Genomic DNA, 25,658 nt, shown 5'->3' on the forward strand with positions numbered 1-25,658 from the left:
TGACAAAGACCACGCCCCCACATAGGTAGTTCACGGCTGACAGGCATCACATGTCCTCTCAGGAGACAATTATCAGCTGTGGACAAACTGGAGCAGCCCCCATATCCCACACCTGGGATTAAAATAAAAACATGTTTACATATAAACCAAACTTCTACAACATTTCCCCATTTTTTTTTTAATGGCTTTTCTTTTACTTGTTGTTTTTTATAACTTGCCAATAACCCAGTATTGCCAGAAATGGCTCCCTTTTGCTCTGGTGGAAGGTACCATATTTCTCAGACATAATGCATTGGCCATTTTGAGCGCTGAGCCTTTTAGTGGTTACTGGGAACGTTAATGGCGTTAATCTCTTAACCCGAGGCTGCTCCTCTGAAAACACTGTTGGTTCAAGATTAACCTTATTACTTAAAGTGACCTCTTACCTTGTATGGGTTTCTGCTCCTTCTGGCTCCCCAGCACACCCAGGGGCTGTAGAAACTTAACACTGAAAGTGCTCAGAGCAAGGTCAGGTGGGCGGCAATTGTGGGACACTCTCTGTTACCAGGTGTTTTCCCGTTACCAACGGCGCTTTTTGCTTTCCAAATAACTCAACGTCTACCTGCAACATGTGGGGTTAAGTGTAAGAGATTTATCTAAGGCCAGATCAAAGCTGCGCTGCCTTCAGTAGCATGCATTAAATCATCAGTATCTAGCGTCCATCTTTCTGCAAGTTTGTTACCTCCTGATTGACCAAAGAAAGACTGCTCATGTTGTTTGCTGTGGGGCCTCGAGCTAACAGGCCTCTCCTTTTGTTTCCAGATGGTAAGAGATTACCCTCCTACATTTTTCTTGGATTGGCAATCCCTAGACCAATGTTTTCCCTTCCCACATAGGCTACAATACCCTGGAAGTTTTGGCATACCATTACCATCACAGCCAGAATCTCCTTGTTCTCTCCCATGAGTACTGTTTTCTCCAGAATTAATGGGCCTGTTAAATGGAATTTCTGTGTAAATGACCACATTTACCACAATTAAAGCACCAGGTGTTTTGATATCTGAGGCCTCTAGCAATGGCTTGTCCTATAATGTTGGTTTGATGCTCCTGAAAGCCAGTATTAGCCGTCTCTCTCATCCTCTCATCTAATGGGATCCTCGTGCTAATATCTAATTGCTCTCTTACATTCACTATTTGCATTTTCATACGCCATGATCAGTGTCAATGCCTGTCTGATATGGCTCTTTCTAGAGATGAATCTAAGCTCTAAGAATTCTGTGAAGGCCTCTCCAGGCCTTGAATTACCTTAGTAATTCAACCAAGGTGGTTGTTTTACCAGGCCCCTCAACCATGTCCCAAGCTCTTAAGGCTGCAACGTGACATTGTTCAATTATTACATCTTCAGACCGGGCTTGTTCTCCTAAGCTGGTATAGCACCCTTCACCAAGCAATTGATTTTTAACAACATTTATCCTTTCATTAGATTTTGTTGTTCTATTTTCACGGCTTCATTTCTCCATTATGATAACCGCTGTAACTGTTGACCATCTTCTAACACAGCTGACCCTAATCCCTTCCAGTCTTGGGGAATAAGTCTATGGTCTATGCTGCATAGCTCAGTTACTTAACGTTTGTTTAATGAAAGATAAATACTTTCCACACTGAACAATCGCCTCTTTAAAATGCGTTAAATCTAGCATCTCTACTGGACGCCATGCCCTCTCATCATGAGCCTCACCACCACCATTAGCAGGATATGCAGCACAAAGGCTGGGAAAGCTGATGGTGTCTGTGTGCCACTACAGAATTCCCCTAGTGGTGCACCTGCCTCCAAAGCCCTTTCTGCCTCTCCAGCTCCCTGGTCTTCTGTACCCCCTTCTGAACACAGGTGCTCTGAATACCTGGTGCATAGAGCAGGGTGGGGCGGCAAGAGCAGAGAACTCCTGTTTTTAGTTACCACCAAATCTGAACTTTTTTTCCTGTTTGTCAATGATGTTATTTGCTTCCCAAGTGCTTCCATCTCTACCCGTAAACTGTCTTGTAGCGCCAACTCAGAAATCTTTTCCAGAACTAGAGAATTTAGTGACATTTCCGGTTTTCTTATCTCATCAGTCTTTCTTCCAATTTTTTAAAAAAATGGAATACAGGAAGAAAACAAAGCAGAACCGGAAAAGCCCCTCTGGGTGTAAGGCAAGAAAAAAAAAAACCTGCAACAGAAGCTGCCATTTTGCTGGCACCCTGAAACAGTGTCTTTATGCCTTCAGAACCCGTAGTTGCCTCTACAGCATTAGATGTCAAATCACTTAGTATGCCCGGGCCCCGTGTATGGGTGCCAATTGCTGGCATGTTTTTAACCATTTTTATTTTGGGTTCCTTAAGTCTTTCTTCCTACTCCACCCCAAACCCTTCTAGCAGCCCAACGCCAGGTAGGAGGGAAAGGAGGTTAGTGGGGAGAGGGGGCACAGTTGTCCTTAACTGCTTCCTGCTTTTTAGGGTCATCGGGTTCCTTGGGGCAAGTCCAGTCTTTGTTTCAGGACGTTTCCACCTTCTTCTCATCCAACTGCGAAAACAGCACAACCAGGAGCATCAGAGGGAACCATTAGCAGCCGCAGCCCTCTTCTTTCTCAGAGCCCCTAGTCTCTCCTAGGGTCTGGCTTTTATCCCCACTGACAAAGACCACGCCCCCACACGAGGCAGTCCACAGCTGACAGACATCACATGTCCTCTCAGGAGGCAGTTATCAGCTGTGGACAAACTGCAGCAGCCCCCACATCCCACACCTGGGATTAAAACAAAACCATGTTTACATATGAACCAAAACTGCCACGACACTGTGATAAAGTGCTTAAGGAGCTTAAAGAGGAAAGAATGCTTGACTCCCTTGGTTTCAGAATTCTTAGTTCTGTCCCAAGGCAGATTGTTGTGGGAGGGCATGGAGGAGAGGACATTCACATCACACAGCCAGGAAGAGGTGTACCAGGGTGTTACAGACAAGATGGACCTACTCTGCAGAGCCACACCACTGACACATCCTTAAACTAGGCCCTACAGCCTAATAACCTATTGCTCTGACCTTGTCCCTTATCTACTGCCTCTCGGTAGCACTGCCATACCTTCAACACATGAAACTGGGGATGGGGGACACGTCATACCTACACCTTCACACAGTGTCTGCTGTGGTCTTAAAAGATTGACGGAAGTTTGCCAGTTAAAAAGTTGTGAAAGGAGGCTGGAGAGATGGCTCACTGGTTAAGAGTACTGGCTGCTCTTTCAGAAGATCCCTCGCACCCACATGGGGGCTTACAATGTGGAACTCCAATTCCAAGGGATCCAGGGCCCTCTTCTGACCTTCCTGGCACTTGGTGCACAGACATAAATGCAGGCAAACACTCATATGCATAAAATGAAACTTTGAAAAAATCCATACATACTCTTTCTGAGCGTGGTAGTGCACACCTGAAAACCTACCACCTGACGAAGGAGCTCAGGACTCAGGAAACCAAAGCAAGAGAGCATGAATTCAAGACCAACCCCAGCTACATGGCAAGACCCTGACATATGTGCATGCTGCTCCAGGGAAGCACAGGGGAGCTAGTATTTAGTATGAAGAGCTACCTGGGGAGCCCACCTGTTACAGAAGGGAAGACTTCCATGGGTTAGGCTGCCTAATCCAAGTAGGGTCACGGTCTTAGGGTTCCTGTTGCCGTGATGAAACACCATGACCAAAAAACAAGTTGGGGAAGAAAGTTTGTTTGGCTTTACCCTTCCGTATCACTGTTCATCACTGAAGTCAGCACAGGAACTCAAACAGGGAATAAACTTGCAGGCAGGAGCTGATGAGGAGGCCATGGAGGGGTGCTGCTTACTGACTTGCTTCCCATGGCTTGCTCAGCCTGTCCTTATAGAAGAGTGGGCTGGGCCCTCCCCAATTAACCACTAATTAAGAAAATGCATTACAACTGGATCTTATGGAAGCGTTTTTCTCAGCTGAGGTTCCCTTCTTTCAGATAACTCTAACTTGTGTCAGTTAAAATGAGACTAGCCAGCACAGTCACTGATGAGAGGAGACAGAAGCTGGGTCAGGAATTTAAGAGGCCTCAGATGCCAGACTGGGTGTTTCCCCTGGGAACCATTGAGGAATCTCTATACGTCTTTCCTATAGTTTCTATAAGTCACCTCCGAGGAATGAAGGGAAGGACTATGCCTTCTGATCTTCAACCTGTGAATGAACACAAGTCTAAGGATGCAAGACTGAAAAGAGGCCAGCAGGAGGCTGTTGGAAGTTCTCTACATGAAAATACAAAAGGCTTAGATCTAGAAAAGCCAGAGCACACGCACTTTCAGTGTTCAAGAGAGATATGGCAGAGACCAAAGGCAGGAGAAACCACAATCCGTGTGGGGAAATCGGCATCTCTTGTAAATAGTGTAACCTTTAGCATCCCACCTACAGTGTGGGCACACTGTATGCTGTACCAGGCCCTGCCCTGGAGTGCTGGGGTGTGACGTTGGTTGACCAGTAGTCCACACTATTGATAGCAAGCCCTGACTTAGGCCATTCAGAGAAGCCCACAGTGGAGCAAGAGGCAGCCAGAAGGAAGCAGCTGCCGCAGCCACCTGCCTAGTAGTAAAGGGCAGTGATGAAGTATAAAAAGCTGCTGTTTGGTTACTTCTCCCACAAATCATAAACATGTGTTCACCCCAGATAGAGGGTACTGACTAGCTCCGCCTAGCATAGTAGACCAGTGAGTTTATTGGGGGATTCAAGAACAACTACATCTCCAGAAACTGCCAGCCAGCCAGCCGAATTTCCACCTCTTTATATGCCGTTGGCACCCGTCCTAGTTTCATTTTTGCTGTGATAAAACACCCTGGCCAGAAGCAACCTAGGGGACAAGGGGACTTGTTTGGCGTACAGAGTTCCAGGCTGTCCCTTCAGGGACATCAAAGCAGGAACTCCAACACCTAATCACAGCCACAGTCAGGAGGGAAGAGGGAATAAATGCATTCTTGCTTGCTGTCAGCTAGCTGTCTCCTCTTCTGGACCTCTGCAATACTTTTTCCTGAGTGATTCTAGGTTGAGTCAAGTTGACAGTTAAAACTACCCCCAAAACCCCTAAGGAGCAGGAGCAGCTAGAGGGTAGGAGGGAGTGATGTCTGGGAGTAATCCCTCCAGTTACTATTCCTATGGACCTGGCCGTTGCTGCTTTGCCTGTCTCGTTGCCATAGCTGCCAGCAGGGTGTTCTGTAGCCATCACTGCAGTTCGGCTCTGGAAGGTAGTGCTCATGTCACGCCCTGAAGAAACAACTACCACAACCACAGAGCCAGGCCTTGTGAAGCAGGGCACAGCAGGAGCAGGAACAAACAGCCTGCCACACAGAAGACACTGTCACTGTACCCACAGACATGGCTGAGTGTTCAGTGTTACTGCCTGGGGACAGCAAGGGTGGCAGTGCAGTATAAGAGATGAATGCTTGCTGGCGGGTTGAGGAGTCAGTCCTATATACACCTTGGAGCTGGTAAGGCAGAGAAAACTCAGGGATGAAAGGAGCGAGTTAAGAGAAAAGGCAAATGTAATGGTGACAAAAGACCAAGAGGCCTAAGGAAGAGCCAGAGGCAAAACAGCACAGGAGTAAGGAATTCATCTGACTGCTCGCCTGTCCCCCTCCCTGCACTCATACCCTGCTTCCATCAAGATAAGAGGAGAGCTGGCATGGGAGGGCCCTTCAGACACCTGGTAACCCTGAGGCTGCTACAAGGGGTCCGCACAGTCCCTCAGGGCCCCTGGAGATGCTGGAATCAGGTAGCCAGGAGGGTTCTGATAGGTTAGCTGGGAAGCTTCATTAAAGATTAACAAAGTGAAGCCCACTTGCCCGCAGGACAGCATATCGGTTACCACTGCACCAGCCAGGCAGCTGAGGAAGAGGAGGTAAGTGGCCAGGATGCGAAAGGCACCTCGCAGACTGTGCCGAGGAGTCCTGCCCGTAATGGTCAGCAGGGAGTGGACCTTTCACTGCTTCTGCTTCTGCCACTGTGACTGCACCGTCCTTTGCAGAGTGACCTGTAGGTGATGGAGCTCCTCCCTTTCCTTCTTGCTCCTCCTGGGACTCTTCTCTCCCAACTGCCGGGGCTGGGGTGGGAGGGCTGAGTGCTGCATCTTGGGGAGAGCATCTCTCCCTGCATCCAGGTCATTGCAGAAGTGTGAGGATAAAATGGCATCAGGAGGCCTGGATTCATAGAGGCCTGATCACCCCAGGCAAGATGTCCTCCCTTCCCAAGTTGAGACCCAGTTTCCCTAACTATAAAAGGAAAATTAATACAACTTATTGGAGAATTGGGTAAATGAATCCCCAAAAGTGACAAACCATAAGATATAGTAGGCAGCTACTGTATTTCTGTTTAATGTTCATTTAAAGGTTGCATTCTTTAATGAGTTTTTAGGAAAGAGGGAGGAAAGGTTAGAAAAATTGCTTGCCTAAGCAGATCACCTAAGCAGGCTCAGCCTGTGGGTGAGGTACTCTGGCCTGAGGCCGGAGGCTGGGTTCTGGCTATGTGTTGGCTCTGATATGGGCATAGTCTTGAACAAAGTGCTGCCCTATCCCTGGGCCTCAGGGCCCCTCTATGTAAGAAGAGGGTAGGGGGGCCAAAGATGGGGCAATCACTGGCACCCGGTCTCTAGCTGTCATCTGTCAAAATTTAGAAGAGATCCTCTCCTCTGCCATGTTGTTTCTGAAGCCCATGGTATAGGCTGGTCACTTCTTTTCTCTGTGTGGCCTGGGCTTCTCACTTTTTGGAAGCAGTCTCCCTGTCTGCAAGAGAGACTGTTTCATGCAGCAGGGTGTCACGGTCTGCTCTTGAGCCAGGGCTCAGGGTTGAGGGACTGTTGCTGAAGTACCAGGGGTGGCAGATCCACTGACAGATGTGACTGAGCATAACAGCCTAGTGGCCATCGGCTATCGTGAGCCTAAATTGCTGTTGTGCCAGAGACTAGGCAGAAAAGACTGGAAAATTCATACCTTTAAGCAAGAAGTTACACCAGCATAAAATGTAGAGGTGGCCAGGCATGGTGGCACACACCTTTAATTCCAGAATTCAGGAGCCAGAGGCAGGCAGATCTCTGGGAGTATCAGACCAGTCTGGTCTATGTAGCAAGTTCCAGGCCAGCTAGAGCTATACAGTGAGACCCTGTCTCAAAAAACAAAAATGTGGTGGTGGTGGCCAATCATTTGTCTGCTGTTGAGCTTGACCCAGAAGCTTCCATTGCTTTCTAGATGTGGATGTGGAGGTGTTTGTGTGGCCAGGACTGGGCATAGTGTTAGCATGCTAGAAGGGTTAGAGTCCTGGGCTGGGGGGACATTTGTCTTGCGAGCTAGCTGCAGTCCTCCTAACCAACTCCTTTGTGGCTTGTATCAGGTAACTCTCTCAGCCAGACCCAGAGTCACAGACTCCATTCTTACACGGACACTTGTCTACATAGCCACATGAAGAGCACCCATCCAGAAGGAAGGGCCTAGTCTCCAGCCAAAAGAGAAAGAGGAAAACCAGGCAGCTAGAGAGATGGTAGCAAGGGAGGCAGAGAGTGACTCAAGAGGCCTTGGGAGGGTGCCTAGCTCAGACCAGGTGGCTGTCGTTTGCTGGCCAGAAATTACATCAGGTGTCACTGAGCGGGTGTGGGTCCTTTGTCTCTGGCACTCCTGGGATCTCAGGTTCCATCTTTTCAGTGGGCCAGGAGATGCCTTTCCTACAGAGGAGAACTGGAAACTCAGCCTGTGCTCTGTCCCAGAGGAGCTGGGCCTCTGTCCAGAGTCTCGTTGGTGGGGAGGGAGGGAACAGAAGCTTCCTTAGCAGCAGGTGTCAGCCTTGCCTCGTCTGCCCGCCTCAGAATGTAAAGTTGCACAGACACCCAGGAGACAGGAAGGACTTGTAACCACTTACCTGTCCCAAAAGTGGTACCTGCTACTCATACGTAATTTGGAAATTCAAATTGAGGGGAAACCCCAGGATCCGCTGGCCCTCAGGAAACAATCAGCTTTCTCAGGTGGGAGCTGCAGCCTGGATTTCTCTTTAAATGTGATACAAAGCATGCTGATGCGGGCTCCCCACACCAGCCCTCCTGTGAACATGAGGCTCAGCAGTGGGATCCTACTCTTTCAGGTCCAAAGTAGGTATGGCCTAGCTCATTTCATGGTGTCCCAGAACAGAGGGAACAGAGCGGCACCTCACTGTCTCTACCCCAGGTCCAGCTTCCCAGTGTGAGCAGCAGGTACAAACAAGGAGGGGCCTACCCCATGCATGGGTAGTCCCCGCGTTCAGTCGGGGCCTGAGGTTCACCAGCTGTAGGCATTAGTCCTGCACTCAAAAGAACCCATCAGACGTGATGATTCTTAACACACTGGTGGGGCTGAGGAGACAGTGGCAAGTGAGGAAGCAGACACAGCAAGCGCTATTTAAAGAAAAATAGGTAGATATCAACAGTTAAGAATTTGGATTCCCAGTAGGATGTCCTCACATCTATCCCAATCTCCTGGTAAGTGAAGACATTCATGGGACATGCCTTTTGGGCTAGTGTCCAATTATAAGTGAGTGTATACCATGTGAGTCTTTCTGCTTCTGGGTTAACTCAGTATGATCGTTTCTAATTTCCTCCATTTGTCCACAAATTTCTGGATTTCCTGTTTTTTGGGGTTTTTTTTGTTTTGTTTTGTTTTGTTTTGTTTTGTTTTTTATAGCTGAGTAGTATTCCATAGTGTAAATGTACCACAATTTCTTTATCCATTCTTCAACTGAGGGACATTTAGGCTGTTTCCAGATTTTGGCTATTATGAATAAAGCTGCTATGAACATGGTTGAGCATATGTCCCTGTTGTGTGGTAGAGCATTTTCTGGGTATATCCCAAGGAGTGGAATAGCTGGGTCTTGAGGAAGCCCTATCCCCAGTTTTCTGAGAAAGCACCAGATGGATTCCATTTATATTTCAGAGGGAGGAGCCTCAGGAAACAAGAAAGAGGGTGAGTGAGAGATGAAGGTATGCAGGTGTCGCACAGGTGTGAGAGCCCATTTTTAAAAGAAGGCCAGCAGCATCTCCTCTGAGGCCAGGAGGAGTGGGGAGTGTGCCATTACAGCTATGTGTTGAGGTCTTTCTTCCCTCTACTGACGGCTGCACTCTGCATCTCTTCCCTGCAGGCCCCTCCACACAGCGTCAGGTGCAGAATGGCCCCTCTCCTGAGGAGATGGACATGCAGAGAAGGTAACCCCATGTCCCACAGACGCCTGCCTGCGACCACCCCAGGAGTGCTGGGAGCATGCTTCAGCCGGCAGAGACACATAGAGCTCAGGCCACCACTCTCAAGGGTACACACTGGCAGCAAGGGCAGCAGAGGACACTACTACATGCCGGGGATCTGTGAGCTAGCTCACTGCAAACTAAGGATACCGGCTCCATGGCCAACAGACCCATACTTCCCTAAGCCCCTTCTGAAGCATACCTAGTAACACTGTAGTGCCGGGTGGCCCTCTCATGGGGCACTAGAAGGAGGCATGTAGTCTTCCATTTCTCCTGGGGCCACATTTATTGAAGCCACAGACTCCAAACAACCTGAAGAGCTCATTACTCACTTGAGTGAGTAGCTCAGATCAGCCAGAAGGTCACACAAGTTTCTCTGAGATGTCCCTTCTCCGTGTGTCCCAGCTTGCCAGTCCTCTCCCATCTACACCCCTCTCTCTAGGAGGCAGTGCATGGATGTGGGAAGGTGGCTCAGCCAGTAAAGTACTTGCAAGGCAATAAACTAGAACGTCAGTACTTTTTTTTTTTTTTTTTTTTTTTTTTTAGGAAAAAGTTAAACATGGCACCACCCACTTGAATACCAGAGTTTTGGAGGCAGAAACAGGCAAACCTGCACTCCACTGACCAGCCACCCTTGCCTGCTTGCTAAGTTCCAGTCCAGTTAGAGGTTCTTTCTCAAAGAAAAAAAGTGGATGGTGCCAAGGAACAGCATTCAGGGTCATTTTACATACATACACACACACACACACACACACACACACACACACACACACACACACACACACAGCCGAGTGGGGGTAGCGGGGGGGAGGGGGGAGCAGGGGAGCGGAGAAAAGAGTAGAAACAGGAGAGGAAGGAGGAGGAGAGAGAGGAAAGCCCAGTGCTGTGACTCTCAGGAGTACCACAGACGCAGCTTTCAAGCCTGGGTGCTCAGGCACAGAAAGGTCAAGGTCTGCTGTGGTTGCTTTTCAGACAAGTGATGGAGCAGCAGCAGCACCGCCAAGAGTCTCTGGAGAGAAGAATTTCGGCCACGGGTGAGCAAGAGTCTCCTTCCTCCGTCCCGCTGCCACCCACATGCTCCGAGCAGCCCTCACTCAATAGAACCCTCACCTCTTCCAACCAACTAGTCTCAAAATAGGATTGTTACTTCAGACAAAATAGGACTGCGCATAGGGCTAGGGAGCCTCCTCACCCTCCCCAGTGGACATGTAGAGTCACTTCCTGTGTCAGGGCACTGAGAGCTAGGGACATGCTTGTCCTAACCTGAAGTGTACAGTGTGCCATGGGCGCTGGGAGCACCCAGAGTTGGGGGCCAAGGCCAGAAAGGAATGCCAGAGCAGAGGTCCTGGGTACCAAGTGGGTCTTAGCACACCACAGGAGAGGGGTGTCGGGCACATCTGCCTCATGCTTTTGTGCTTCCTTTTAGCTTGTTTGCTCAATGCGTTCTCAAGTTCCAGCTTGCTCGTGGGCAAACAGCCTTATCTACTTTGTAAGCACTCTGCACTCTCACCTGCTAAAGCACCTCTTCTCCGCTGCCCATGCCACTGTGCACAGTCTAGGGTTTTTTTTTGTTTTTAAAGATTTATTATGTATACAGTGTTCTGCCTCATATACACCTGCACGCCAGAAGACAGCACCAGATCACATTATAGATGGTTGTGAGCCACCACCATGTGGTTGCTGGGAATTGAACTACAGACCTCTGGAGGATCAGTCAGTGCCCTTAACCTCTGAGGCATCTTTCCAGCCCAAGCAAGTCTAGTTTTAACGTCACATCAGCACCTCCCGTCACCCAGGGACACAGCTCTGAAGCCACCCTGCACTTCCCTCCCACTTCTGCTCCAACAGGAGCTTCTCATTCTTTCTCCTGCCAGGCATCGCATTTTCTTTGCTCACCACTGAGTCCCCTCAGCTCTCCTGACACCTCTCCTGTCTGGTCCCAACTCTGTACAGCATTCACCCAAGAACCTCAGCTTCCACGGGCATCCTTTGGGCCTACTCTTAGTAGAGCTTGCCTTGAAGCACGTGTCTTTGTTCACCTCTGATGTGTAGACTTTCTTCATTAGGCCTTAAGCACCCTGTGCTGTTTTCCTCAGCACGTGACAGTCCAGGCAGCAGGTAGTAGAGGGTCCCTGACTAGTCATAGTGGAGGCCAGCACTCAGCTTAATGGTTCCTTGACCCGAAGTCCCGGTCAGCTCTGGGACCCACAGTTACTCACCTCTTACAGTCTCCAGGGCCTAAATGTCAGCCCCTAAGATGGAGCCAAGTGCTTAGAGTGGAAAACGGCACTGCCAAGATCTCCTGCCCACTGGAAAAGCATGAGTGGAGATAGAGGAAATTTGCTGTGCTCAAGAGGTGTTAAGCTACTGAGTGCCAGTCTAGCCAGCCTTGGTCCTGAAGAGACTAGACTAGGGCATCTTGTAATGGGCTGGGTTCTGCAGGGCCTTCCTGAGAGGGGGAAACTGTTCTCCTCATCTCTCCGATGAGCAAGCTGCCCTCTGGAATACCTTAGGCTGGACACCAGCTGGCTGCTGGAAACTGACCCTTCCTCATTGCATTTCAGGGCCCATCCTCCCACCTGGACATCCCTCATCCGTAGCCAGCGCCACCCTCTCATGTAGTGGGCCTCCACCCCCACCTCCACCTCCAGTTCCCCCTCCACCCACAGGGGCTACTCCCCCACCTCCACCCCCTCTGCCAGCTGGAGGAGCCCAGGGGGCCAACCACGATGAGAGCTCTGCATCAGGACTGGCTGCTGCCTTGGCTGGAGCCAAGCTAAGGAGGGTGCAGCGGGTAAGAGTTCCTGGCAGGGTGAACGGGCCGGTCACCAGTTCATCAATGAGACACTGAGCAAAAGGCTATTCCCCAGGCCCAGCCGGCCCTCTGCCTGTTATTAAACAAGTAAACAGGGACAGCGCCTTGTCAGCTACAAACTGCCTTGGTTAATAAGTGCCAAATCTGCCTCTGCTTTTTGAATCATGCTGATTCAACTTGCCTCCAGCTGATTCGGTTTGCTCCCCACCACTGGTGCATATGCTCTGAAATGAGCTACATATAATCATAACTCTGGTCATAAAAGAGTGCCCCTGATAGGTATCTCTGGCTTGAAATTTGTTTCCCCTCCTCCCTTGTGACCAACTGGCTTTGGCAAGGACTCAGGCTGTGGACCTACCATGCCTATCCCCGGGCCTCCCTGGATTCTGGTTTCCTGGCCTGTGGACTTGGCAGTGTGGACTAGCAGCCTCACTCCTAAGGTCTTTCTACATCCCATACCCACTGGAGCTGCCGCTGCTCCCTCCACCGTACCAGAGTATGACGCGCGTATGCTTCCTCACCCTCAGCCAGAAGATGCATCTGGAGGCTCCAGTCCTAGTGGGACTTCAAAGTCCGATGCCAACCGGGCAAGCAGCGGGGGAGGTGGAGGCGGCCTCATGGAAGAAATGAACAAACTGCTGGCCAAAAGGTGGGTATAATGCCTCCTAGAGGCCATGTGCCTCTTGGGAAGCTGCCATCCTCAACTGAAGGTCATTGCAAAGACATGTTCAGGGGGCACTTGAAAGCCTGTGAGACATACGGCACACTGCCAGAGTTTGGGAGCTCTCTGGAGAAAGTGGAGGAAGAGGCAGGGATGGAATTGAGAGATGACTTGAGCACAGAGAGATGGGAGAAGATGGGTCCCTCTGTGTCAGGGTCGGCTGTTTGCCTATTATCTGGCCACCCCAATAGGTATGGTTCTGGCCTGCCCAGGCCATTGCCCTGTCACTCGTAAGTGTGCTCTAGCACTAGAGATGCTGACTCAGAGTTCCAAGGCTATGGCTGACCTGGAGAACCAGCTGGACCAGAAGCAGGCCTGCTATCCTAGCACTCGACCCGAGAAAAGATAAAGCAGCAGCAGAGGCCTGCTCCCTAGTGCGCTGCTAGTACAGTGGGTAAGAGTTCCTGGCAGCGTGGGCTAGCCAGGCACCCTTCACCCATCAGCAAAGCACCTCCCATCATCAGGGAAACGCTGAGCAAAGGCAGTCCCCCCCAGCTATGTAGGTAGACCTATGCTTCTAAGATGCAGAGGCAGCTGTGTGAGCCCTGCTACTTACTTCCTCACTCTCTTCTGCCTTCCAGGAGAGTGAGAAGGGTATGCCTGGGCCTTCCACACTGTTGTCCTAGCTCATCTCATTAAATCCAAGAGGGAGACTCTGAGCATGAAGAGAGGAGACAGGTCCCGAAGTGCAGGCAGCTGCGCTGGTGCTTGATGGAGGGGCAGAATCTGGCCTCCTCTCCACATGCAGCAGACACTGCGTCAAAGGTTGATAGAGGGCACTGAGGCATCTGGAGAACTGGCCTTCCCAAGCCTCCTAGAGGGCCTAGGCAGACGTAAACTGCCAAGACAGGAGCCAGACATGTAAGCAGCCTTCACAGAACAAGTCAAGGCCTACAGGAGGGAGAGAACGGGCCTGACAGAGGAGGTGCCACCTGTACTCAGCTTTCACAAGTGCCGTTCTCTGGGCTGGGGACAACACATGTGCCAGGCAGTGTTCAAACAGCTACAGAGGCTCAGGAGACCAGAATTTATAGAAGACTATAGGCGGTTGGCTAGAACAAAGGCTGAAAAAGCACCTTACTGCCCAGCTGGATTGCATCTCAGAACACTCAGAGGTGACGGGCTTCAGGTAACAGTAGAAAATATCTTTAGAAAAGAAAATGTTGGCCCCTTCCCTGAACCTAAGACCAGTGAGCTTAACAACTTGGCCTAGGTGGTGCAGCCCAAACTGAGACGGAGTACTCTTTCTCTCTCTAAAAACAGGAAAAGGTTAGAGTTGCCAGGAGCCAAGGAGACGCCAGGTGCTGGGTGGGGATGGAGGGTAGGCTCTACAAAAGCAAACATGCTTTGTACAATCTGCAAGGACCAACCAAGCAACTCTTTGAAATCTACCTCATTTGAGACTGGTAGTCCTGCAGCTTTTGTCTCCTGCTTAGTCCACCTGCAGTGGAGGACAGGGAGTGTAAGCGCTAGCCCTGTCACAGGCATCGGCCTCTAAATCTCACCAGTGGACAGTGGAATGACTTGGTCTCTAGTTGTCTGTCTGTCTGTCTGTCTGTCTGTCCGTCCGTTTTTACAGCGTTGGGTTGGAACTCACACCTCTTACATGCTAGGCACATGTACTGCCACTGAGGCACACTCTCAGCCGAGGCGTCCCTCTATCTTTAAGAAATAAAACATGGGCTTCTGTGCATCAGTGGACTGAAATGGGGTAAAGTGACAGAGTAGACCTCCAGGAAGAGGTGATGATGGCTGACATAAATCAGATGGTAGTGACAATAAGTCAGCGTGGGAAGAATACAACGAATTGGTGAGACTTACTGTTCCACAGTTTGTGAGGACAGTAACTAGACCTCCTGTCCTGAGAGGATGAGATGGCTTGTATGAACCCTGCCACCGCAGCCAGAGACAGCTCCCCAGCATACACCAGGGCCACTTCACTCCTGGCAGGCTGCTCACCTCAGGATATAGGACACTGGTTGGAAATCCACCAGAGCACATTGCTGGCACAGGCCTGCTTTTGCGCCTGGGAGGAAGCCAGACGCAGGAACCATTGAGACCAGGAAGCAACGGTAAAGTTAGAGTCCTGTAAAAGGGATTTTCATGCATAAGTATGGGGCGGCCCCTCTGCTCTCCTGTGCACTTGTAGCTCCTCAGTGTTGCTCTAGACTGGGAAGGGTGTGACTAGTTTACCTGAGGTCCAAGAAAAAGTCTTCTCCTCCCCCCATCCCCCCACCCCGCCACCGACATGATTGCTAGAGTTGAGGTTCCCCCAACCAGCCAGCTGCAGCAGACACCTCCCACAGTGCTGACCTAAAATAGACAGACTGTGGTCCAGGGTGTGCCAGTCTGTCCATAGGTCTTGAATAACTGACTCCTGGGGGACATAAACAGGGTACAGCCACCTTCATTCTCCCTCAGAAGCTATGGCTACCACCAGCTGAGCTGAACAAAGAGACACCGCAAGTGCTTTCTTCCTGCCCAGACCAGTCCTGAGCCCAGGTCACAGGTGAGCACAGAAAGTCTTACCCCCTGACCTTGGCTCATGAGAAGGAGGGTACCTGACCAAGTGGCCTGTGCACGCGCACAGACATCCTAAGCCATACATAAGTCTGTCAGGGAACCAAGTGTGGGCATGAAGGCAGCCCTAGCTCATTGGGAAACCTTAGAAAACTTTTTTTTCCTCCCAACATCTAGGAGAAAAGCAGCCTCCCAGACAGATAAGCCCGCTGACAGAAAGGAAGATGAGAGCCAAACGGTAGGTACCATTCTACCCTGCCAGCCCACACCCTCAGGCCTACCTCCAATATAAGCAAATCTCCCAGTAAGGCCACTGGGAACTGGGTACCTGGTTTGAACACGGCTAAGAGGGAGCAACAGGGATCCTTTTGAGGTGTAGGTCTAGCCAGGCTTGTACCTCCTGATCATCTCTTGACCAGACCCTTGGAGCCATCACTGAGCAGGGAAGGCAGAAGTAGGCAGGAAAGCTGCAGCCACCAGGAGTGCGTGGAAGAGTCCCAGGGAACCACAGACCCACTATACTCAAGCATACCAGAGCCTCATCGAGGATTTGGGTGCATCTGCTGAAGCCTTGTGGAAGTCAGAGTGGTTTTATTCCAAATTATTCATCATTCTAAACGCCCCACCTGAATCCATCAAGCCCAAGTGGGAGCTGAGGTTCCCAGCCATGGCAGGATCCTGGAACGTGCCCTCTTGTCCTTGCCAGGCATATGGAGCCTGGTCTGTCAATTGAGCCCTCAGCCTCAACTGCTATTTGTAGTGACCAGTTTCCCCTGTGTTCATGATAAGCTTTCTTTTTTTTTTAAAGGGTAGGATTCTATGGGACTGCTGGGTAAAAGCCTCAAGTACAAGCAGCTTGAAGGCTGCACCTCACTAGCAGAACCTGAGAGACTTATAGGTGCTGGGACCAGTGTATGCTTCCTGCCTCATCTTCCTCACGGGCTCAGCCAGTGAAGTGGGCCCGGTGCCCCTTGGCTCTAGTCCTCCCCGCCAGTCTGTTGTCATTGAGACTGCGCCTGCGCCAGTTCCCTGGGCCTAGGCATGCGCAGTTCTCCCTGCCCGCCAGCCATCCTCTCTCAGCCTGTGCTTCTGTGTGATCTTTATTCCCTAAAAAACAGCTTTTCTGGCCCCAGACTAGGAAGGTTGCCCCCACTGGCGTAGCTCTTGGCTTCTGCCGTGCCCTTCCTACAGTCAGGGTTGCCTTGCAGACCTCACCCACTTATATCTCTGTGGACTCAAGCCACATGTGCTGCAAATACAATGGCTATGTGGCCAGGAACCACTGGATATTTACATGGGTGTGTTAAGACTTGGTAGCCATATTCCATCCCGTCAGTACTGGCTTTTCTTAGGTGGCAGCTAGTACTTACTCCCTAACCCCAGCTTCAGAGTTCCTGAGACCACAGGACTGTGAGGGAGGACTGAATTTCACTAAGCCCTGGCCTTGTTGAAACTCTCTCTGGCCTCCTTTTTTTAGGGGGGGGGGGGGTAAGACAAGGTATCTCTGTGTAGCCTTGGCTGTCCTGGACTCACTTAGTAGAACAGACTGGCCTCAAACTCACAGAGATCTGCCAGCCTCTGCCTCCCAAGTGCTGGGATTAAAGGTGTGCACCACTATGGCAGGTTCACTTTTTTTTTTTTTTTTTAAAGGCAGATCTTCCTTATAGATCAGGCCTGGGCAGGGTGTTGGGGCCCGAGAAACTGTCTTCCTGAGACCCCGTCCTCCCCATTTTCCACAGTATGGTGAGCCCCTGCTGTGATGTGAGGGGTTTGTTCTTTAACGATAGATATCTACTGATCACATTCCTTGAGAACATTTTGAAAGCAAGCTGGTGCAAAGGTTCCCTGCCGTGTTCCCTCCTAGACTAATGAAAGGGTCCTTCTTTCCCACTTTAGGAAGATCCTAGCACCTCCCCATCCCCAGGGACCCGAGCCACCAGCCAGCCATCTAACTCCTCAGGTAAGAGGGCACCTGGCCCAACAAGTCTTAAGGTCTCAGAGCAAGTAGTCAGCTGATCTGGCCACTGCACTCTGTGGATGAGTGGAGAGGGTCAACTGCTGAACTCCAGGTTCTCACAGCATCTACTCTGTGACAAGAGGCTTTGGCCCTGGTCCTGCTAAGAAGAAGGCACCAACAATACCAGTCACAGTGAGGATGTCATAGAGAGGCTGGAGGCTTTGTGGTGGTGAGGGTTTTTACAATTCAGAGCCTCCATGTTAGTCTTGAAAGCTACCACTTAGCCATACCCCTGGCCACAAAGCTATTTAATGTCATATTTTGTGTCTCCTGTGTGAAGCCAACTAGACTGATACTCCTTAGATCGCCAATTGACCTTACTCTACCAGAAACAGCCCCTGGCCCTATCCTGGTCACTGCAGTCAGCTGTGGCAGAGGGGATGTGATTAGGAGACTGAGCTGAGGCTTAGCTGTGGGAAGAAGACACAGAGGCTGGCTGTTCAGGCTTCAGCTAACAACACACTCAGTGTCAGCTTCGTGCCAAGCATGGGACTCAACGAATGTGGTAAGAGAGGCAGAGTCAGGTTGCCCCAACCGACAGATGGACATTCTTGCCAACTTCTGTCTATCCCAGTGTACATGCCTTCCAGCCTTCTAGAGTTTCCTGCATGGACGATTCTTTGGCCGTAGCTACTGCCCTTACTTGTCCTACTGTGTGGGTTAGGGGATTTTCCATGCTTGGCAGTAGAAGAGATTTCCCACAGCACTTTTCGTCAAGCATTCTATTGGAGTATGGCTGCAGCCCCAGATCTTGCTCCTATAGGCCCAGCATGCCTGCCAGGTGGCTTTGGGGTAACCTTCCTCAGACCGAGGTTGGTCTACAGACAAGGCTCAGCTTAGGGCAGGACAGCCTTGATGTCCCTCTGCTTGACACCTAGCCAGTGTGTTCTGCTCAGTGTAGTGTACTTCCTGTGAACTGGAGCATAGATGGTAATCTGGTATATGACAAGGGTTGAGCATTCCCAGTCCAAAAGCCCAAAATGCTCCAAATTTTGAAACTTTTCAAGCAAATTTCAGATGAACTCTGAATCTGCAACCCCTCTGGTCCCAGGCCTCCATATCAGCGCCCTTAGCCTGTACCACTAGGCTTAAAGAAAGGAAAGCTGCTTCCAGGCCCAGGAAGGGAGCAGGCCAGACTCAGTGTGAGAAGACTAAGTGAACAGAGGTGCAGAGGGATTCCAGGGAGCCTGGCTGCAGGAGCATGTAGGAGTACAAGATTAATGGGGTGTTAGGACAGGAGCAGGGGTGCCTGCTCACTTGTAGCTGGCATATCTACTGCCCTACTAGCTGAACCAAGCTCCAGGGAGAGGACTAAGTTTTGAGGAAACAGTGGGGACCAGTTCCTGCTAACAGGGAGACTGAGTCTCGGGAGCCAGGTTGCACCTCTGCTCCGTCTACGCAGCTTCCCACGGCGGCTGTGTGCCCACTGCTTGGGTAGACTCCTGTCAAGGGTATTTAGGAGTGGGGAGACACTGAACCCTCTCGGCTCTGACCCTTCGTGAAATGAATTGGCAGAGGCTGGCCGGAAGCCCTGGGAACGGAGCAACTCGGTGGAGAAACCCGTGTCCTCGTTGCTGTCCAGGTGAGCTGTTCTGGGAAGGGCTGAGGCACATCTCGTGGGTGGGCTCCGGCACTGGTTCACGTGTCTGTTTCATTCCATTGCCGTAGAACCCCGTCTGTGGCAAAGAGCCCCGAAGCTAAGAGCCCCCTTCAGTTGCAGCCTCACTCTAGGTACCGACCACCCTGCTGCCCATGTGTTGCCCGGGCTCTAGGGCCTCCTCTTTTCTCTTGCTCATGACTAACACCCCCAACCCTGTCTCGCGTTGTGGTATTAACAACTTGCTCTGGGAAGGGTGGTCTGCTCGTTCAGCCCTGGGGTGAGGTGAAGCTAGAGCCCCTCACGGTGGTGCAGGCTAGCTCCTTCCTCCCCTGAGAAGAGATGGCCAAGGTCCTGGAGAGGCATGGCTGTCAGAGGGAGAGAGAAGCAAAGCAGACAGCCGTTAGTCCCTCTCCCCCCCCAGGGCAACCATGGGGCTGGCTGCTGCCCCCAGCACAGCAGCTTCAGATCTTCCTCTGCATGCAGCACAGCTAGCCAGCCTTCTCACAAATCAACTGGCCATGTTTCCCAAACCAAATGCAAGTATGACAGCAGGCTAGACCACTGAGAGTTCACCTGACCCTAAAAGTCATAGAGAGTAACTGAAGCCACATATGCCCTACATTTGAAGACCCCGGAGCCCACACCAAGAAATCTCTCCACTGGCCACCCCACATGGAAGCAAGCAGCTCTTGTCACATAGCAGGGGACGTCAGAAGCCAGGCTTGCAAAGTGGAACAAAGTGAAGAGCAAGAACTCCAACCTGGCCTTGACAGGCATGCCCATGGTCAGCCAGGCTGTGTGCCAGAGCTAGCTGCGGATCCTAGGAGAGGCTCTGCAGAAGACTGAGGACAATGGTAGTCTGAGGTGGGAGCTTTACAGAAGGGCTGCCCAGGCCTCTGGGTGGGAGAGAAGCTGCTGTGTAGAGATGTGGGAGGCAGCCTAACTGAAGAGGTGGAAGGTGCTGATACCTTGAGCATGCCCACCCTGGCAAGGTCAAATAACAGGCCAGTATGGCCAAAGAAGTGGGAAATGGGGCTTGGCTGCACGGTGATTGTCCCTATGCAGGGTCCCTGCAGAGCACTTGAGCACAGGACTCAGCCTAAAGGAGGCCCACTCCATCAGAAGCAGAAGGCTGGCAGGAGACTGCCATAGGTCTGTGTCCTTCCAGCAGAACTTGTCCTGCCTACAAGTGATGCTCAGCGTATGCTCCCACTTGTCAGTGGCCAGGTGTTCCTCCATGGGCAGACACCTGGCTGAGGCCTCTTTCTTAGAACAAGATCTCTTTGCAGCTTCAGGCCAAATCTGGTCTCTAGCTTTAGTGCCTGGCACAGCAACCACCCACTCAAAGCTCACCTTCTCTCCATGATGGCTGCTGTGTGGATGTGGGAGAGCTGAGGCAGGCGGCTCAGGGCCCCAGCGGTCACTACTGAAATGGTGCTGACAGCCCATAGGAAGGGCCTGAAGCTGCGGTGCCTTGCCTTCCAGGACCCAAAATTCCTGGCAGACCAGTTCAGCACCACAGCTAACATCTGCTCATGCAGGACCGATGCATAAACACTTTACTTTTTGGCCTCTTGTCACAAACCCTGGAGCTCAGTAACCCTCACTCTCCTAACACAATCCCTCACACTGAGCTGTCCCCGTAAGTGGACATTTGAATTCCATCACACCCAGTCTCCCTCCCTGGTTCCCGCACGATCCTTCCCTGGAGCCGTAGGCTTCTGTAGCTGTTCTCTCCACACGGGTAGTGAACCAGATACAGGCTGAGTCTGCCTTCAGCACCTCCGCCACAGTGTGCAGGACCCTGGAGTTAGGTCCACACTGTGGCCTGCGAGCATCTGGAAGAGTGCCTGCACAAGAGATGCTGAAGTTCAGACCTGTGGTCTCAGTCCAGAACGTGTTCTAAGCATCGCCAGTAAAGACCGCCACAAAAAAGAACAAAGCCACATCCTAGCTGTTTCCAGAAGGACCAAAGTAGGTGAGCCACATGGCACTAACTAACTACAGTTCCACTGCTACCATTGTTGGTTTCACCAACCAGAGTTCAGCTAGGAACACAAGCTCCATGTGGAAGAAGACGTGCTCAGCCCTGTCCCTCTCCAGGGAGGCAGGGTTCACTGACGCAGACTGCCTCAGTTGCCTCCTCTGCGTAGAGCCCTCCAAGCCGGAAGACTGCTCCTGACTTGGGCCAGGAAGTGTGGTTAAGGGACTATGGAAGCCTCTGAGGGGCAGGGTGTCGCCTCCTTCCCCCAGCAGCCCTTGGTAAAACACAGCAGGAGGCTGGGGAGCATGTGGCGCTTGAACCCTAAGAAGGGCAACTCAGACACCACAGGGCTTCCCCCGCGTGGGTGCCTACAGGCCCAACAGCCATGTTCCCACACCTGCCTGTTCTTCCTCCAGGGTGAAGCCTGCTGGGGGTGTAAGTGATGTGGGCCTGGATGCCTTAGATCTGGACCGGATGAAACAGGTGAGAGCCAGTAGCGGTCAGCAGCCTGGGCGACTATTTCTAGCCAGCGGGTCCCATGCTTGACTGCCACCAAGGCAGGAACCTGGCCAGTGGAGGAAAAGGGAGTGCCCTGGCACCTGCAGCCTGCTTCTGGGGCCCCCTCCCTGTGGGCAGCCATCATGAACTGAGGGGTGGCGAGTGCGGAGCCTGCCCAGGGCCTGGCTGAGGAGCCAGCGTCTGTCCCTTCACTCTGAGGCTCTGCCCGGCAGGAGATCCTGGAGGAGGTGGTTCGGGAGCTCCACAAGGTAAAGGAAGAGATCATTGACGGTGAGTGGGGGCCACTCCCGCCGGGGATGAGCTCACTGTCCTTCCAGCACCCCACGTCCACCCCAGTCTGTGGTTGTGAAAATGAGGCGGCTTACCAAGAGTGCACATCTTTCTGGGGTGTGGCTTCTGTGTCTGAGACCTCCCTTGCCTCGGCTTCCTCCCAGAAGATCACCTGTAAAGGAGAGGGTGGGCCCCAAGACACCCCAAAGTCTCTGTCTTTTCCTGTTCACTTCCATTGCCTATCCAAACCTGCTGCCATGCTGTCTCTGGAGGGCCCCTGAGCTCCTTCACAGTCTGCACAGCCCTGTCTGTCTAGGGACCAATGTGGTGTTCCCTCCCAAAAGAGCCTCTGGCTGCAAAAAGTGAGACTGTGACCCTCAAATCACATCTGTCCCCCAGGCCCTTTGAGGGGCTGGCTGAAGCTAGAGCAGAGTAGCACACCTGCACTCATGTCCCACCTTCTCCCCCCTCCCCCAAGTCACTGGGTCCTAGACTATCAGCAGTGGCCTGAGCTAGAAAGGCCTGTGAAGCCAGAGGGGTGGCCGGCTCCATAGGGAAGATGCACTCAGAGGTGCTGTGAGGACCTAGCAGCCAATAGCTATGGTAGCTACAACCCTTGTCCACAGAGAGCACAATTCCTGTCCGCCCAGTTCCATCAGAGGACAAGTCAAGAGAGTGTTCATGAGTGCAGGGCACAAGGCAGCACAGCTATGGGAGTTAGTTGACTGTCCGTGCTGCCCCACAATCCAGCCTTGGGGACATAGCTGGATCAGAAACTCTGAGCACAGCCAAACTGTCTTCAAGAGAGCTGCCTGGGAAGAGGCAGGGTGTAGTAAGAGCCTGCCTCCATCATGTAGGCCCCATGCCAAGAGCCAAGAAAGCATGTGAGGGCTCTGGCCTGCAAAGACCCTGTTATTTAGTGCTGGCCCTTCTGTGGCTGTTAGTTCCCGCCAGGTCTGTCCACTGTGAGGGTACCGGAGGCCTGTGGAGGAAGTGGGGAGAGTGTGGGGAACTAAGAGAAGGAAGCCCAGATAAGGGGAAGAAACTGGATGAGGAGGCCAGAAGAAGGAAGAGAGGAGTTTGGGAAGGCTTAATGGGTGCTCAAGCAGACAGAGCAGAGCCAGCCCAGAGGAGAGAGGCCAGGCACCAGCCCAGTCCATAGCTCTGCTGTACCACATGCACCAGGCAGGCTGGAGCCAGCCTCCACCTGTGTGCGGAAGGACTCAAAGGCCTCTGAGCAGATGTGGGTGCCCACCTGTCAGACTCTAGGAAGACCCTGGGTCCCTCCCACTGCAGCCCGAGACAGCTCCAAGGCGAGGTATAGCCTTTGGCATCTTCAAGTCTCCGTCATTAGCCCACGAGGGCTGGGTTGTCTCCCCAGAGATTTATGTCAAAGCTGCCATGATGGTGGGCCTTGAAGCCATGTGTGGTCCCTCTGCAGCCTGAGCAGGGCACTTCCCTGCTCCACTGAGTCCCCCTCTCCTGTCCTGCCCTTAGCCATCAGGCAGGAGCTAAGTGGGATCAGCACCACGTAAGATGGCACCAGCCCTGGAGGATCGCGAGGAGCCGTGCTGGCCCCAGCAAACAGCGAGCCTGCAGAAGCTGGGATGTACTTAAGTCTCAACCTGTGACACAATATTAAAATGAGGAAACAAACTTCAACTCCTGGATTTTTTAGTGTATCTGACACACAACACCGGGTCTATTCTTTTTTTTGTATTTTATATTTGCTTATTTAAGTGTACATTTCTTTGGTTTCTAGAGAGAACACCCCCCAAACCACCTGCTTTATTAGATGGCTTCCAAGTTTTCTCCTAGGTGACACTGTTGGCACCTCAGCTGGCAGTGAGCAGCTGGGTGCGGCGTGGCCTGCCTTTCCATGCCACAGAGCTGCCAGAATGCAGCTCAGCCCCGGCAGCCATGGTGTTTGTCTGTCCACGCAGTGCGTGTTATGTCCGCACAATAATAAACCGTTCACTGTCCACACTTGGCTCTGGCTCTCTCTCATGCGCCGGCTCTCAGCTGCTCTGGTGGCATGCCCCTTACAGGGAGTGCCCAGGCCCGAGCATGCAGGACTCACGGACAAAGAGGGACCTCAGAGAGCAGCTGGGCTCTGTCAGAACGTCTACAGGACCCAGGAAGGTGGCCAGGCCACTGGGCACCTTTTGCCATGTGGAACTGAGCCACATGGCCCCAGAATCACAAGGTGGGTGGACTCAGTGCAACACACTCCCTGGACTTAAGAGGACTCCGTGGGCAATCTTTCAAGTTCCAGAAGTGGGCCTAAGACTCAGGGAGGTGAGAGGAAGCTTACTCCTCTCAGATTCCCTGATCCCTACGACGTTACCAAAACAATCCATGGCCACCGAGTGAGGTTCGCAGCACTCGCAGCTGTAGGGAGTCCTAGGCTCTTGGTGTCAAGGGCCTCATCCGCATGACTAGGAGACCAGGACCTCCCGTGACTGCCACAACTGTAGAGCAGAATGCCTACTGGTGCTCAGTGCCAAGGGCTGGGCAAGAGGGCATTTGGGTGAAGTCCATGGTGTATTTCATCTCATGGGTTCCAACCATCCTAAAAGCCAGGAATGCAAGTGTTAGGCCGATGAGGAAATAAGAAACTTAACAGCAAGCACGCCTGTAATCCCAGCACTCGGGAGGCAGAGGCAGGCAGATCTCTGTGAGTTCGAGGCCAGCCTGGTCTACAAAGGGAGTCCAGGACAGCCAAGGCTACACAGAGAAACCTTGTCTCCAAAAAGAAAAAGAAAAGAGAAGAAAAAAAGAAACTTAACAGCAAAGGAGGTCTGGCTAAGGCAACAGTCCACATTGCTGAGGAAAGCGTCACTACAGCCTTCCCAGCCTCTCCCAAAATGTCCTCAGCACACCTCGATCACAGTTTCTTGAGAGATACAATTAGGCCCAGACTAGCCTCTGACATGAGAGGAGGCCTCAACACAGCCTATGGCACTGTCTACAGGAAGTAGGCTGGTGGGCCTTGGTGTAGTAAGGCACAACCATAGGAGTGGGGTGGGTGGCAGCTGGCTCACTGAGACTTCCCTCAGCCCCTGGATTAGCCTGTGTGCAAGGGGAGGGGCCACCTGCCCTGGCTCAAAGTCCTCCAGTCTCAGAAAAAGTTCTTAGACCAGGGGGGCTGGAGAGATTGCTTAGAGGTTAAGAGCACTGACTGCTCTTCCAGAGGTCCTGAGTTCAATTCCCAGCAACCACATTGTGGCTCACAACCATCTATAATGAGATCTGCTGCCCTCTTCTGGCAGGCAGGCACACATGCAGGCAGAACATTGTACGTGTAATAAATAAATCTTTAAAAAAAAAAAGAGTTCTTAGACCAGGCCTTCTAAGTCATCTCTGCAGTGACTATACAGGGTTACCTGTTCCTACAGCTCAGGGGCCACTCCCAGGCATGGGCAAGGGCAAGGGCGGCCACTCCCAAGCATGGGCAAGGGTGGTAGCACACCCTCCTCTGGCCTCCTTTGTGATGGGGTCCTCGGTCAAGCCTACCACCTCAAGCTCAGGCTATAGCGGGAACTCTACAGCTGGGCCTACTCTTTCCTCTCTCTGCCAAGGGACCCTCTCCCAGCACACTGCTGCTACCTGCTCTGGACATGAGGACCCACCATGGTCATCCGCTTAGGATCAGGTCACTAACCAAGGCTGCCTCTCTAGTCACTGCTATGCCATCACAGCATTTGTGCCTTGCCCCCAACTCACACACAAAGACATTGCCCCACTGGCCATCTGACTTGGGAGTTGAACCCCATGTTGCCAACCTGACCCTAGGCAAACTCAGGCTGGTTCACAGGTCAGAGGGCCTAAAGCGAAACTGTTCCGTGGCTTGGAAGGAGAGACCTTCTGCAGCCCATACCTAGAGGTCCCTGCACAGTGGCAGAGGCCTCAGGCCTTAGCCTGAAGGAATGAGATTCAGGCACGAGGCTTG

At 51.9% G+C, this 25,658-nt stretch overlaps 1 protein-coding gene across 5 annotated transcripts in view; it reads left to right on the forward strand.

Annotated features, from left to right (window-relative positions):
• Evl (Enah/Vasp-like) overlaps positions 1–23,542 on the forward strand; it is a 130,410-nt gene extending 106,868 nt beyond the window's left edge. For 4 of the 5 annotated variants that reach the window (XM_051151289.1, XM_051151272.1, XM_051151298.1 and 1 more), the window contains exons 4-14: positions 9,161–9,224; positions 10,233–10,294; positions 11,825–12,054; positions 12,603–12,724; positions 15,494–15,554; positions 17,213–17,276; positions 18,849–18,915; positions 19,002–19,064; positions 21,334–21,400; positions 21,649–21,706; positions 23,204–23,542. In XM_051151289.1, the coding sequence (XP_051007246.1) occupies positions 9,161–9,224; positions 10,233–10,294; positions 11,825–12,054; positions 12,603–12,724; positions 15,494–15,554; positions 17,213–17,276; positions 18,849–18,915; positions 19,002–19,064; positions 21,334–21,400; positions 21,649–21,706; positions 23,204–23,241 (896 nt within the window). In that variant the 3' untranslated portion in view covers positions 23,242–23,542. The remainder of the gene's footprint in view (positions 1–9,160; positions 9,225–10,232; positions 10,295–11,824; positions 12,055–12,602; positions 12,725–15,493; positions 15,555–17,212; positions 17,277–18,848; positions 18,916–19,001; positions 19,065–21,333; positions 21,401–21,648; positions 21,707–23,203) is intronic. The other variant, XM_051151307.1, reaches the window with a different exon arrangement.
• Positions 23,543–25,658: the final 2,116 nt, after the last annotated feature.

Source organism: Acomys russatus, chromosome 1, assembly GCF_903995435.1.
Source record: "Acomys russatus chromosome 1, mAcoRus1.1, whole genome shotgun sequence".
Taxonomy (NCBI): domain Eukaryota; kingdom Metazoa; phylum Chordata; class Mammalia; order Rodentia; family Muridae; genus Acomys; species Acomys russatus.